Consider the following 15,703-nt stretch of genomic DNA (forward strand, 5'->3'; position numbering starts at 1 on the left):
GCGGGAGCTTCCCAGTACTCACACCAATCCATGAATGCCTGACACATGGGCATCTCGGAGCAAAACACTGGGGGGGAAGATAGCAGGGCTGAGGGAAGGAAAAAGGCGCCCAGGCCTCTGACTGACCCTCTGGGTACAGCAGCTCTGGCACAAGGAGCAACCAGAAAGGCGTGACTCGGCCTGAAGGTTTCAAGACAAGGGGCAGGCCGCCTGACAAAGGTTCCGCTGCCCCTTGGCTCAGTAGGCCTCGAGTTCCTACGACAGGAGCAAAGCCATTCTTTGTGGGAGTAAAGCCCAGTGGATTAAAACTACAGCGTCCTGGAAAAGTAAACATAGGTGTTTCAAAGGACAAATGATGAGGTGTTAGGGGTAGAAGACTTAAAAGCAGGACGGCGCTGGGTAGGAGGCGCTGGGGGTGCCATGGAGGCAGAAAAGGAGGACCACCCAACAGTCCCCTCAGTCTGGCCTCTGGCCTTGGCTGACTGCCATCTGCACGGGACAATGGGAAGGCCTCACTTCCTTCCCTGCCCTGCACATGTGCACTTCGCGGCACAAATTACTGTCCCTAAGGTAACATGGCATTAAAAGGTGAAATAAATGTCAAGTTTCAAGAAAGGCCATTGGAAGGAAGCAAATGCTATCAATGACACATTTAATTTGGGATAATTCAAACCCACAGGAATTTCTGGCCAGGGATTCTAAATATTTCTAATTGCTTCACTTGAGCTCTCCCCAAACCATTGTTTCTGCCTCTGGGGCAGTGATCAGCATGGTCTGGTCTGGCATCTTGGCATTTTATGGAGATTATGGGGCTGAAGACAAATGGTGGGGGAAGAGGGCCCAGCACGAGGGGATAAGCATCTCATTCAACCCCAAAGGGCAACATCTTCACTGCCCTAAAATGGGCATTGAGTCAAGGTTCAGCACTCCACTCCCTGTGGTTCTGTTTTCAGAGGCTCCTCAGATGTTTTGGTTAAAAATAAATTTATTGATGCATAAAGATGTTAAAAGTTGGTTATAAAACCTGTTTAACGGAAGTTAAATTAATATTGTCATCCTATAAGCTGTCGACAACAGAGCGTTCTTTATGACGTTCCCTCTGATGTTCACATTTCCTTGCAATGATATTACGTGGACTGGGTAAGGCAAAAAGAGAGAGAGAGAAGGATGGGACACTCCTACAAAGATATGGTCCATCTTCCCTGACCCCGAGCTGACACACTGGCAGAAAGACTTGTTTGTTATGTGAGCACGATTCATATGACACCAAATGACAACTAAATATCATGGATCAACTATCTGAGTTCATTTTGGCCTTAAATTAAAATTCCTATCGTGAGACTTAAAAAAGAAGCCAGAAAAACTGATACTTCAATTCATTTTATATCTATTCATTTCAATAAACTATCTTAAATGGGAATGTATTTTCAATAGGACTGTATTTTAATCCAGTTATCCTTAGCATTACTGATTAAATGAGAGATTACAATTATATATTATTTGAAAAAAGTCCTGTAATTAGATACACTCTAGATGCCAGTTTTCAAGTCCATGCAGAAGCCCATAAAAAATCCATTATAATCAATACTTTCCACATAATATACCTTCTTAGGAAGTATACATCACTGACTGAAGAGAAAAATCATGTAGCCAGGAAAATTCTGACCTACTGGGAAGGCCACTGCTCAATTTCCCTCTTCCAACTACCAGTCCAACTCAAGCTGCCTGAAAATCTACAACTAAAACATCACTGATACAACAGAACTGGCTCTTTTCAAACGTAAATGTTTTAAGGAAGGAGTAGATGAACCGTTTCAGCAATTAATACTTCAGGGATACTTGGTCCATCAAAGTGTCTGGTCACCCGCTCCTACCACCTTTCCCCACCGCCGTGGACTTCTCTAAACCTTTCCCCTGGCTGACTGGGTTTACAGTGGGCATGGGATTTAATTCTGCCCAACCGATGAGACGGGAGGGAAAGCCTGCCGGGGAACTTCCAAACAGACTTCTCTAGAAGACGCTGTGTGCGTGTGAGGGGACAGGGGTGACAGGACACCTGCTGGGTTCTGTGGCAGCCTTCTTGAGAAAAATGGCGGGACCGGGAGCACGTTGAGGACAAAGCCAACACACTGAGGTGGCCGAATGGAAAGTTGGTGACCCCAGTGCTGAATCATCCAACTCCACACCTGCCTCTCTAGGGACTCTTGTTATTTTAGATAATAAGCAACAAACTTCCTCACTTGAGACAGTAATTTCTCTTACTCTTACCAAAAGCAACTTGATATAAGCCCAACTATCTTACACTCTGTCAGAGGACGTGAGGGAGGAGAGAACAGCTACGGCAGGCACTGCTGACCGCCTGTTCAATATCCGCCCCCCACCGTCTCTCCTAGGAAGTCTCGGGGTCTTCATGAGGGAAAACAATGGTTGCAGTTGGTGGAAGAAGAAATATGTCTGTGGTTCAAGTCTAATCTCTCACACGAAGCTTGTCTGGACCAATAAAGCCCATGGTGGTCTATCTTTTGAATCCATATTAGTTACTGTCTTTACTGTTGGATAGCATTAAACCATCTTATGCCTCTCCTGCTGATGAGTTATATTTTTATTTAGTGTAATTATTACTTAACTTTTGATGTGTTTTCCCCTCCCCAATTTCACTGTAAGCACCTTCACTGGGACTGCTCTCATATGTCTTATATGGATATGTCTTGAATTCCAATTACTAGAACATGACCTGAGATGATGTAATCAGGTAATGTAGATCAGGTAATGTTCAGGTTGTCTATACTCCCAGAAGTATGAGTCTGCTTTCAAATCTGTTTTCACTCATCTAAAACTTTTTGTCATTTTGTTGTGATAAAGGAGAGATCAATGAATACTCTAAAAATAAATCCTATTAGTATGACAAAGGCATATGTTCAAACTACTGTAGGACAAAGATGAGTGCGTGCGGGGGTCACAAAGACACAGGGTGGCACCCCCAGTGGTGCTGCGAATCCGCAGGTGGTGGGTAGTTCATTACACACTCTGTCTTATGCAGGGACTTTCAGCTCAGATAATTTTGATTTCCTGTGGGTTAGAGAGGATTCTGAACCATTTATAAGTTTAGATCTTTGGAGATTGGTATGTCATTATCACAAAGCATAGCATAATGTCTTGCAGTTCATCAGGAATTCAGAAAAGATCTTTTAGTTGGCTAATGTGCTTAAAGATTAGAACTCATTCACCTACACAAATCAATTTTAGAGTCTTTCTCATATTCCCTATCTTTAACCTTAGCAAAGATATTCTTGGAAAACGACTTGGCAACAATCATAGAGCATGACTAATGATGCTAAAACAAGTTAAAATTTATTTAGCAGTCAGATGAATGACCAACTAAAATAGATTTCTAGAAAACTAAGTACTGGATGTCATTTATATTACTATGCGAAATAAAGCATGAAAACTTAAGTATCAAAACTGCCAACTTCCTCAAGACTAAAAAATCAGAGCTTGATTAAAACCTGGATGGAATTAGCTGAGCCCTAAAGACTCTTTTGGGAAACAAAGCAGAGGGAAAATCGTCTTCATGAATAAATACCAATCCTCAAAACAATACTACCACTGATAAAGAAGTAAGGTCAATTCTTAAAACTTCCTACTAGTTTGCTTGCATTTCAGAAAACAATGTCTTTTATGAACACATCGCACAAAGCTTAATTTGTTACCTCTCTATAGTCTTAGCTGAGTTTTGTGTTCTTCTATTATACAACCAGATCGGGGGCATTACCCGGAGTAAATGTGATACACCTTCATTTAAAAAAGGTAGCCTGTGGATTACAGAAAGTCTTTCTATGATCCATAAAAGGCAATAGTGAAAGGAAATAAGTTCTATGACCTAATACGTGATTCTTGTCCAAAATACGTCATACCTATATTGATGTTGAAAAAAACTGTTTCTCAATGATAAGATTAGACACATTATAAGCAGATTTCACCACTTTTACGTTGATAGCGACTTACTAGGTTACTTTTTTTGTTGTTGTTTGTTTGTTTGTTTGTTTTGCAGTACGCAGGCCTCTCACTGTTGCGGCCTCTCCCGTTGCAGAGCACAGGCTCCGGATGCGCAGGCTCAGCGGCCATGGCTCACGGGCCCAGACGCTCCGCGGCATGTGGGATCTTCCCGGACCGGGGCACGAACCCGTGTCCCCTGCATCAGCAGGCGGACTCTCAACCACTGCGCCACCAGGGAAGCCCGGTTACTTTTGTTTTAATGTCTGTTTTCAACTGCTATTTCAGCCTTTTGTTAACTGACATCAACCATTTCTTAACCCTGGGATACTTTAAAAGATCAGCTGAGTCTTGAAATCTGAAAGGCATCATACAGTTTAAGGCACTAGGGACCCAAAGCAACAGATGTCCTTGCTTCAGTTTCTGGCCACCTGCTGCGTGAGAAACTGGTGATGATGACGATGTTAATGAAAAATTACCTTGAACTTTTCTAAGGACATGGAAAACCCCTGTATCACACTAAATGGGGCTGGAAATGAAAGCAAAGTGGGCGCAAGGATGGTCGGTGCCTCGTCACAGGCTCTGGTGCCACCGGGACCACGCTGGTGGTCCCATGGGAGAATGAATCTCAGCTCTGGGCCTGAACATTTCCAACTGTGCATTATGCTGTGCAAAGCAACAATCTCAGCTTAACTCAATAAAGACTTGTTTCTCACTCAGGCTCCACATCTATCATGGGCTGACGCGTGGGTTCTGCTCACCGTGCCAGAGGGAAGGAGAGGGCTGTGGAAAACCCTGCAGTGGCAACACATGCCCGCCACTGCCGTTCCCAACTCACGGGACACAACAGGCCACACAGGTCCAACGGGTCCCAGGGGACGGGGTGGGGGGGTGCAATCCCGTCCAGTGCCCAGAGTGGCGCAGAACTGGAATGATGTGGCAAAGAGCACTGACCACGATGAATTATTTCCTAAAATAATAACCTGTAACTCAGAAAACCGTGCTTTCTCTTGAGAAGTTCTGTCTACTTACTTCCCACAACTTAGGCAATATACTAACTTTTGAATAAGAGTTGGGCATTCTGTTTCTGGGTTCACAGCAGGTCTACGTACTCTGTTTCTATTTTTGCTCAGCTTTAAGTTACAGTAGCACCATAAAGAAAAGTAATTAGTTGGTGCTGTAGGCTAACCCATATGGCACCAGAAGAGGACAGAACGCAAATCAGACCTGTCTCCGTCTGCTTTCTCACTTGTTATTCCTTACTCTGGTTCTTCAGAGACATGCTCTTTGTACAGGCAGACAACATCCTATTTTTGTTGAGATTTTTAGTTATTATTTTTAATCTGAGTTACATATGTAACGCTGAAAAGAGTCCAACGGTTCTACGAGGCTTGTTATGAAAAGCAGTTCACACAGCCCCACCCTCTGCTTCCTGCTCTAGCAACCACTTTCAACTCTTTTACGCGTGCTTTTTTTCTCACCTTTATAGCTCTAGCTTATATTGCCACCTCTTGATTTTTCTAGAGTATTATTCGCTGATTTTCCAGGAAAGAAGATGAAGATGCGGCTCTTCTGACCACCGCCTACCCCTTCCCCTCCCCAAGCAAACGCAGTTCCCCACCCACCTTTCTCAATGGATTTTTATCACCATTAACAGTCAACAGACTTACATCATAATGTTTATGTAAATTCCAGGCCTGGCTCAGTGACAGGGTTTATCAATACCTTTCTGTCTTTTCCTATACACCCTTGGTTTTTCTTTGGAGTTGCCTTGTCCTGTGTTTTTTGTTTTTTTCATTTTTATTGGCATATAGTTGTCCTGTGTTTTAATGGCTTCATTTTTAAAAAGTTATCACTAATTCAAACCTAAACTCACCTGTAGCTGTGTAAATTTCTCGATTTGTCCAAATATACGAGTCATTCTTCCAATTTCGTCTTTTTAGAGAAAACTGTCTGGAGCCTTTTGAGTTGCTCCAGTCTGGGCTGGCTGCTGCTCTTTGGACCTGCTCAACAGTCATGCTTTGTATACTCTGGGATTCCCTGTATTACCCTTCTGAGGAATCCTTTTGTCTCGCTCTGGTTGCTCTATTTCCTGTTCTCATGTATTCTTTATCCTTGGTACCTGTCCGCATTTTTGTAGAGCACATCCTCCAGTGGATTCTGAGAATGGGCGCATGTGAATACATTTTTTGAAACTTGAATGCCTGAAAGTGGCCCTCACACATAATTAGCTTAGCTAGGGACTGAATCTAGGCTGGAAGTAATTTCCCCTCAGAACTTTGAAGGAATTTCTCCTCCATTGTCTTACTTCTGGTGTTGCCATGTGAAATTTGTAGCTATTGTAATTCCTCACCCTTTGTTGGAAATCTTTATTTTTCCCCAACTCTACATGTTTGTAGGATATCTCTGTTCCCAGGATTCTGAGCCTTTTCAGTGGTGTATCTGGGTGTGGGTTTGTTTTTATTCACGTGGGACCTTCTATGACCTTTTTCAATCTGAAAACTCAGGTCTTTCATTAGTGGAAAAACTAACTGAATTATATTTTTGATTATTTCCTTCCTGTCACTTTCTCTGTTCCCTCTTTCTGCAACTCCTGTTTTTTTTAGATTTTGAACCTCCTGGGCTGGTTCTCTAATTTTTTTTAATTTATTATATTTATTTCTCTTACCTTCCATTTCTGTCTTGTATCCTATTTTCTGGGGAGGTTTCCTCAATTTTATCTTCCAACTATTCTATTGAGTTTTACATTTCAGATGTCATCTTTTAATTTCTAATAGCTTTTGTTGTTGTTGTTATTCTCTGGATGAATATTTTTTTCTGAAGCGTTCTCCTGCAAAGCCTTGTTTCTTCCCAGTTGCTTTTTATCTATTTGTTTCTGCCTGTCTGTCACTATTAGATGCTCTCCTATAGTATCTGGTGATTCTTGCCTGTCTTGTTCATATAAAATAGTGTGAACTACAAGTTAAGAGAAATTTCTGTGCTTAGATGGGCCTGTGATGGTTGAGTTCACTGTAAAGTGAACTGGCTATTTCCCTGGAGAATCCCTAAGGTTTTTTTAATTTGTGACTTCTGCCTAGAGAAAACCCTTCCAATCTCCTGCCTGAAGGGACATACTTACTGGTGTTCTGGGAAGCAAGTGGGGTGAGGCCTGGGGATCTCAATTCAGTATTTAAATATATTCAACACCCTTTTCCAGGAGGGTGGTCTCATACTCGAATATTCCTGATCTCTCTCAGTCCAGAGACATTCTGTTTCACACTTCCCAGAGAATTAAACCTCCAGTCTTCTGCCAGAGTGAGGATGGGAATCTATCCGCTTCTTGAAGAAACTTCTAACCAGTCCTCATGTCTTCAGCTCCACCTTCACCCCGTTTCCAGTTCCTGAGCTTCTAGAGGGTTTTTACCATCTCACTCAGGTTGCTTCTTGGTTTTTCCCTACTGCTGGCTTAGCATGCACAGCTTTCTTAGGCCGCTAAGTTAGCTTCCACTTAACATCTGCTTTCCAAGTAACAAGAAGCTAGCGGCTATGGTCTCTCCTGTTTCCTTATTCCTCTAGGGTTTATCTGAAATGACCTTAACTGTTCCTGGAGTGGAGTTTAGGAGGCAGCAGAGCTAACTGCTTGCATTAAAGCTGCCATTTGCAGATGGAAGTTCCACTCTGCTCTTCTACAAATTAGAGAAGCACGGTTCCTACACGTGGAAAGCGCCCCGAGAGAGTATGTGGTGAACTCTTCCCTTCAGAGGGCAAAGTGTGTTGTTTAACTTGCAGATGAGGTGGCGGAAGCACCAGGAAGCTGAGTGTCATACAGTCACGCAGATAGACACCATGCTGTTACCTGGCCTATGTACCTTAAATAATTATCCCTCAAAGGTTGTACGCCCACCCCTCCATCTTAGCACTGTTTCAGCGACAGCTAGTCCTTGGCTGCGAGACCTTGCATTTACAGCCTCTTCCAGTGGGCAGAGGAATTCTTCATATTAGAATACTGGGTTGAAATAGCTATAAAGTGTGACTAAATGTTTTATCTCTTGTGAAGGTGACTTAAACATTTTTTCAGAAACAATGAGATTTTTTAAGTATTGTAGTTGATATGCGTTAGCTGTGTCCTTTTGAGTAACGTATACAAAGGATCTTAGACAGCAGCTATCAATACACCATAATTTAAAGGTAATCTGTATAACTTTTAAAAACAATTGGTAAAATAGCTGTTTTTCATTTTCAAGAAATACTTAAAACTGAAAAAAACAGCTTGGTTTAAGTGTCTTATTCTATGGTTTGGTATAATGCTATTTCTTAGCATTTTAGAAGACAGTACAGGCTTTGACAAAGGCATTTGTAGAGGAAAAAAAGGATGAAGATTTGGGATTCAACTTATTTTAATTGATGCTACTTCCCCTCACCCACACCCCAGTGTAATATAGATCAGAGCGTTAAAATATTACTAAATTATAATAATAAAAATACTTCTGATGAAATAGTTCATTTCAGTCCATAAAAATTTTAAGAACTTTATAAAACTAGGCACAAAGAGAGGCTTTCACAAATGCAGCATTCTAGAGGAAAATGTAGGATAAAAAGAAAACCGTCCTTAAAATACTTACAGATTCTTTTCTGCCCATAGTTTTGCTGTGTGAGCGTGAACGGGAGATGTTGCTGAAAAAGGAATCCTTTTTAGTAGCAGATGAAGGTGGGGAGCCAGTGAACTCTCTTCCTCCAGGCAAGCTCTCAATGCTTGGAGATGAACGGATGTTTTTAGAGCTTTGTCCTGTAAGAAAAATTAAGTAGCACTAATGAGACACCAGGCTCTTTCACTGCTACTGAATTTACTGCTTTTAATAAATGATCAATTAGAATACTTCGTTATTCACACTGTCAACATGATGACACTGTGGAGCGTTAAGATGCATGTATTTTTCTGTATCAGAATAGCTGTCGATTTTTTAAAACAATGAAGTCGTGCTATAGTTTTCTGCGCGTTATTTAAACTACACTGGTCCAAGTGTGGTACGCATATCAAAAAAAGGAAAAAATCCAATTTTCAGAAATCACAGGTGAAATGACTGGGTTTTCCCTCACTAATGGAATCATCCTTAATAACAGAAGCCAGAAACAATTATACGGCACATTATATTATTAATATATACAAAAAACCCCCTAAATCCTTCACCAGTTTTTCAAAAGCACCCCTTTCCTTTTCATTAATTGCAGAACAGATACACCGCTACCCCCAGGCCATAGCAGAAGCATCTGGAAATGGGACAAGGTGCTGGCTCAAGGGCTACATCCAAGACGGGTCCCCCCATCAGAGTGGGCGCATCTGTGACTCCCTGCAGTGCCTCTTGAACTGAGAGGTTCTGGAGCCACGAAGCTCCCTTAGACAGGAGCAAGGGCTCTAGGAAGGCCTGCTGGGAGGGCAGCACGGTGCAGAAGACAGGTGAACAGAATTGGCTGCGGCCAGACCCACGCAGGTCTCACGTATACGATGGGGACATTTCCGGAAGGTTGTTATGAGGATTTAAGGACCTAGCGCAGCACCTGGTGTGCATTCAGTTATTCATTCATTCACCCATAGTAACTGAGCGCCTAGTAAGTATCAGGCACTTAGCGGGGCAGGGAGACTGGAAACTGAGCCATCTAAACTCCCATCCCTCAAGGCATTCAGGTTCTAGTGAGGGGAGACAGACACATACATTCAAAAAATATATATGATTTTAGATGGTAGTAAACACCGTGGGGAAAAAGAAAGCAGGAAAGGGGATTGTCAGTGTCGGAGGAAGGTGTGCAGTTTGAAATAGGATGGTCAGGGAAGGTGTCACTGAGAAATGAGGTGCAGGACATTTGGGCAAAAACTTGAAGAAGGTAAAATACCAGCTTTGCAGACAATATGAAGGGACAGCAAGTACCAAGACCCCAAGCAGGACCTTAGTGGTTCTGAAGAACAGCAGAGTGGCCAGTGTGGCTAAAGCTAAGAATGGGGGGAGCAGATGGGGCCTGGGGGCATCACGTCAGGTGAGGAATTTTGATGACTCTTCCTCTCAGAAGCGAAGCCAGTAGAAGCTGCTAGAGGATTTGAGCAGGAGAGTGACATGATTTGACTTAATTTTAAAAGGATCCCTCTGACTGCTGCATTGGGAACAGTTTAGGGTTGGCAGAGAGCAAAAAAAGAGGGGAAACAATTTTTGCCATTGCAAAAATCCAAGTCAGCAGAATGATCACAGCTTGGTGGTGAGAAGAGGTCAGATTCCATACAAAATTGATGAGATTTACTGACGAATCCATGAGAGGAATGAGAGGGGTCAAGTTTAACTCCAAGTGTTAGATAGTGGTATGAGCTGAGCATCTCTGTGAATATGCTAAAAACCACTGAATGATACACTTAAAGAAAAGTAAATTTGATGGCATATGAATTATACCTCAATAAAGCTGTTATTTTTATAAAGTCAGTTTTCACACGTGACTGTCAGTCAGCGACCAGCAGTAAAGGGCTGACCCATTTCCACCTGATGACACAGGGCTCTTCTACTAGGAACTCGGCCTCAAGGCTTCCTGCTGAGCCTCCAGAGACCTCCGTGAGGTCTGCATCGCAGTCTGATGACACCCCCCTTCTTAGTTCCATCCCCTCCTCTTTTCCTTTCACAGATGTTAGTCCCCTGTAAGCCTTGTGTACTTCTAACTCCGTCTCAGGGTCTGCTTCCTGGAGAATCCAACCTGCAGTGGGTGATGTCAGAGCTGAGCCCTGAGGAGGACAGAGGCGGTCTTGAGGTTGGGAAAGGAGGGGCAGCGGAGTCCCAGGACATAGAAGCATCTGATGTTGACTTCAGGGTCTAGACTGTCTAAGTCCCCCACACCTTCCCTTCTTCCCTCCTCTGCCTCTGTCTGTCTCCCACCCACCTGCAGGCTCTAGGTCATAACTTCCCTGGGCTATGCTGCATGGCGACAAGCTCACTGGTAGAGGGTCCTAGAATGCTGGAGCTGAAAAAGACCTCAGGAACCACCTATTTATTTTCTCTTTTTAAAATTATGCCACTAATTCGTAAATACATTTTTATTGTAAACAGACTAACTGTGAAAATTGCCTTTATAAAAAAAATAACAGATTTATTGAGATATAATTCACATACCATAAAACTCACCTTTTAAAAGTGTATAATTCAGCGGTTTTTAGTGTATTCACAGAGATTCTCAACTATCACCATCTAATTTTAGAACATTTTTATCACCAAAAAACCCAAACCTGTGCCCATTAGCAGTTCCTCCCAATACCCCCTGGCTACCACTAATCTACTTGCTGTCTCTATGGCTCTGCCTTTTCTAGGAATGTCATATAAATGGAATTATACAATATGTGGTCTTTTGTGCCTGGCTTCTATCAGTTGGCACAATGTTTTCAAGGTGCATTCACGCTGTAGTCTGTGTCAGTACTTCATTCCTTTTTACTGCCAAATAATACTCTATTGTATGGATAGACCACATTTTGCTTATCCACTCATCAGTTGATGGACATTTATAGCTTGTATCCATTTCTTGGCTATTATTATTATGTTTGTACCACAAACAGTCGTGTATAAAATTTTGTGTGGACCTATGTTTTCATTTCTCTTGGGTCAGTACCTAGGAGTGAAACTGCTGGGTCAATATGGTAAGTCTGTGTTGAACATTCTGAGAAACTGCCAAACTGGTTTTGAAAATAGCTACACCATTTTAACATTTCCATCAGCATCCTATGAGGGTTCCAGTTTCTCCACATCCTTGTCAACACATATTTTTGGCTGTTTCTTATTTTAGCCACCCTGGTGGGTATGAAGTGGTATCTCACTGTGATTTTCATTTGCAATTTACCAATGCAAATGACTAACGATGTTGCGTTCATGTGCTTATTAGATAGTTGTATATCTTCTGTGGAGAAACACCTATTCAAATCTTTTGCCCATTTTTAACACTGGGTTATTTGTCTTTTTATGGTTAAGCTGTAAGGATTCTTCATATATTCTATTTCAGATATATGATTTGCAAAGAATTCTCCCATTCTGTGCACTGCCTTTTCACTTTAATGGTATCCTTTGAAACCAAAAAGTTTTTAATTCTGATGAATTTACCTATTTTTTCTTTTGTTGCTTGTGCTGTTGGTATCATGTCTAAGAAGATATTGCCTAATTACAAAGATTTACTCCTACATTTTCTTTTAAGAGTGTTATAGTTTTAGCTCTTGCATTTAAGTCTGGTCCATTTTGAGTTAATTTTTGTATATAATGTGAGGAAGTAGTTCCACTTCATTCTTTTTCATGCAGAGATCTAGTTTTCCCAGTACTATTTCTAGAAAAGACTATTATTTCCCCACTGAATGGTCTTGGTACCCTTGTTGAAAATTGACTTACCACAAATGTAAGGGTTTATTTCTATGCTCTCAACTCTATTCCATTTATACATGCCTATCTTTATGACAGTACCACACTGTCTTGATTACTGTAACTATATAGTAAGTTTTGAAATCAAGGAGTATGAGTTCTCCAATTTTGTTCCTTTTCAAGACTGCTTTTTTGCCTTTAGGGGGATTTTGCATTTCCAGATGAATTTTATGATCACCTTGTCAGTTTCTCCCAAAAAGACACCTGAGATTTTGAGGGTGATTGCGATGAATATATAGATCAATTTGGGTAGTACTGCTCTGTTAATAAGACATAAACAAAATACATTTATACTGTATTTTATATTTACCTATGTAGTTACCTTTATCGGTGCTCTTTTTCTTTGTGTGGATCTGAATTCACTTATAGTATCCCTTCATTTCAGCCCGCAGGACTCCATTTATTATGTCTTACAGGGCAGATTTGCTAGCATTGGATTCTGTTTTTGTTTATGTGATTGTCTTAATTTCTCCTTTCTTTTTGAAGGAGAGTTTTACTAGATATAGAATTATTGAATATATCATCCTACTGCCTTCTGGACTCCATGATTTTTTATGACAAGTCAGCTGTTAATCTTATTGAGGTTCCCTAGTATATCGTGAATTGTTTTTCTCTTTCTGCTTTCAAGTTTCTCTCTTTGTTGTTGGCTTCTAGCAGTTTGTCCATGCTGTGTCTAGGTGTGGCTCTCTTTGAGTTTACCCTGTTTGGAGTTAACGGAGCTTCTTGGATACACAGACTAATGTTTTTCATAAAGTTGTGGAATACTTCTGCCAGCACTTCTTCAGATATTCCTTCCGCACCTTTCTCTCTCTTCTCTCCTGGAATTCCCATCATCTGTATGTTGGTATATTTGATGGTATTCTGCAAGTCTTTGAGACTCTGTTCATTTTATTTCATTCTTTTGTTTTTCTGCTTTTCAAATCAGATCATCTCAATTGACATATCTTTAAGTTATGATTCTTTCTTCTGTAAGCTCAAATCTACTGTTGATCCTCTATAGTGAAATTTTCATTTGAGTTATTGTATTTCAACTCCAGAATGGCTATTTGGTTCTTCAAAAAAAAAAAAAAAATCCTATCGCTTTATTGATATTCTCTATTTGGTGAGAAACTGGTCTCATACATTCCTGTAGATCTTCAGACACAGTTTGAACTTTTTCAAGATATTTGTAATAGCTGACTTAATAAGCTTACTGATCTAGTTAGTCAAGTAAATGTCTCTGCTTCCTCAGGGGCAGTGTGTATTGATTGCTTTATTCCCAATAATATGGGCCATACTTTCCTGTTTCTTTGTATGTCTCAGACTTTTTATTGAAAACTGGCCATTTTAATAAAATAATGTGGCAGCTCTGCAAATTAGGTCCCATCCCAACCCCCAGATTTATTTTTCTTGCTGTTTTTCTTTTGTTTTTTAGTGACTTCCCTAAACTAATTCTGTAAAGTCTATATTCTTTGCTGTTGTGTGCCCCTGAAGTCTCTGCTCGGTTAGCTTAGTGGTCAGTTAGGAGACAGAAGTTTCCCTTCCTTAAATGCCTTGAACCAGTCAGTCTCTGAGCCTCTGCAGGGGGCTCTGTACACGTGTGTCTTCGGGCATGCCTTCAGTGCTCAGCAGGCAGTCTACAGTTCTGCTCTAGCTTTCATTCTTGTCTATGCAGAGCCTCAAGTTCATCCAGAGTTGACAGATTAAACCCTTTTTAAATCTTCCCTGGGCATGTGTATAATCTTGCATGTGTGTGGCCTTCTCGATTCCCAGAAATATACTGGAGCTTTTAAAAAACCCCGATGGACATCTCATTCCTTAGATTTTCCTTTTAAGCTTTTTGCTAGCCTCTGATTTTCCTGTTAAGTTTTCGCTTAGCCTCTTGTTTGCTCCATTTCTGCCTTGGGCAGCTGCAATGTTAAGTAACTGCCACTGATTATTTTCAATGGATGCTCCGTGGATAGGGTTTCTCCCTTAGTGAGTTCTGATTAAAGTCCAATAAAGACAAGCCCTAAGAAAGAGGTTTTTTGAGAGTGCTGCTGCACAGGTCAACTACTGACTTTTACTGGGGATGGGACTTTTAGGGTGCTCCAAATTCATTCTTTTTCCTCCAGCGGTTGAGAGGCTGCTGTTTATCAAAGGCTATGGCAGAGCTGGGGAGAGAGGGTGGAAATAGGGAAAGTTAAAATGTTACAAAGCATGCTGTTGTTGACTTAAAAATATATATATATGGACAACGTGAGAGCTGCGAGTTAAGTTTTGTTTGGGGCAAAATGAGGACTGCAGCCCCGGGAGACAGCGTTTTCAGATAGCTCTGAGAAGCTGCTCTGAGGAGGTGAGCGGGGAGGGGGGCGGCGGGGTGGGGGGAGCCAGGTTATATAGGAGTTCTGTAACAAAGGGCAGGTACTCTGAACATCAAAAGATTATTGTTAAGTAAAGAAAACCAGATATCTCAAGTTAAAGCATTTATCGCTTTTCTATACACGGGGAGATGCAAGAGTCTTGGCTCACTGAAATCATTCCTTTGATATGCACCTCAGCTATCTGCAGCCAGCATCCTGACACATCCTGAGTTTCCTCAGGGCTCACCGCAGGGAGTGGCTGCAGTCTGATGGCTGCTAGAAGGCAGGTATTCTTTTCAGCCCAGAGTTCCTCGGCTCACGGCGGAGGGCTGCGATCCTTGATGACTGCGACATCCTCTGTTTATTGATATAGCAGGAAAATATTTCATTTCTCATGGTTGTTACTGAGATTCAGCCATTTTTTTCTTGAATAGATGCTCCTCAAATTGACTCAATCCTTTGATTAATTTTCAGAGTTCTGAACAAGTTGATTTTGGCATTCTTGCCATTCTTCTTGTTACTTTCATGGAGAAACAGATTTTTCAGAGGTCCTTATTCTGTTATTCCAAAAGTACATCCCTCTGTAACATGTTTTTTGGACTTGATCATGAAAATTTGTCTTTCATTTATATAAAAATCTGCCTTATCTTTTTTTAAGGAATGTGAAGAAAGAAATTTTGTAGCGCTCCTGAATAATTGGGATTTTTGTAATTTTTTGCCTTTGCAAACAAAATGACAACACTCTGGAGAGGTACATCTTTAGGTACGGTTGGCTATTTCTGTAAGATAAATTTATATACATGGAACTGCTATGTTTAATGGTATGTACATTTTAAATTTAGATGATTCCAAATTGCTTCCTCCTAGGATTTTAAAAGACATATATGTGTGTAATATATATTTATATATGTGTAAATGTAATATGATGTATGATATCTTTATCTACTTACTTATTTGGTTAATCTGATGGAAGGAAGACTTCAT

The 15,703-nt window shown here is 41.1% G+C and overlaps 1 protein-coding gene across 6 annotated transcripts in view; it reads right to left on the reverse strand.

Annotated features, from left to right (window-relative positions):
• Positions 1–15,703, reverse strand: part of TBC1D5 (TBC1 domain family member 5) — a 546,696-nt gene that overhangs the window by 42,535 nt on the left and 488,458 nt on the right. For all 6 annotated transcript variants that reach the window (XM_060298634.1, XM_060298636.1, XM_060298635.1 and 3 more), the window contains one exon: positions 8,595–8,758. In XM_060298634.1, coding sequence (XP_060154617.1) covers positions 8,595–8,758 — 164 coding nt within the window. The remainder of the gene's footprint in view (positions 1–8,594; positions 8,759–15,703) is intronic.

Source organism: Globicephala melas, chromosome 4 (genome assembly GCF_963455315.2).
Source record: "Globicephala melas chromosome 4, mGloMel1.2, whole genome shotgun sequence".
NCBI classification, from domain to species: domain Eukaryota; kingdom Metazoa; phylum Chordata; class Mammalia; order Artiodactyla; family Delphinidae; genus Globicephala; species Globicephala melas.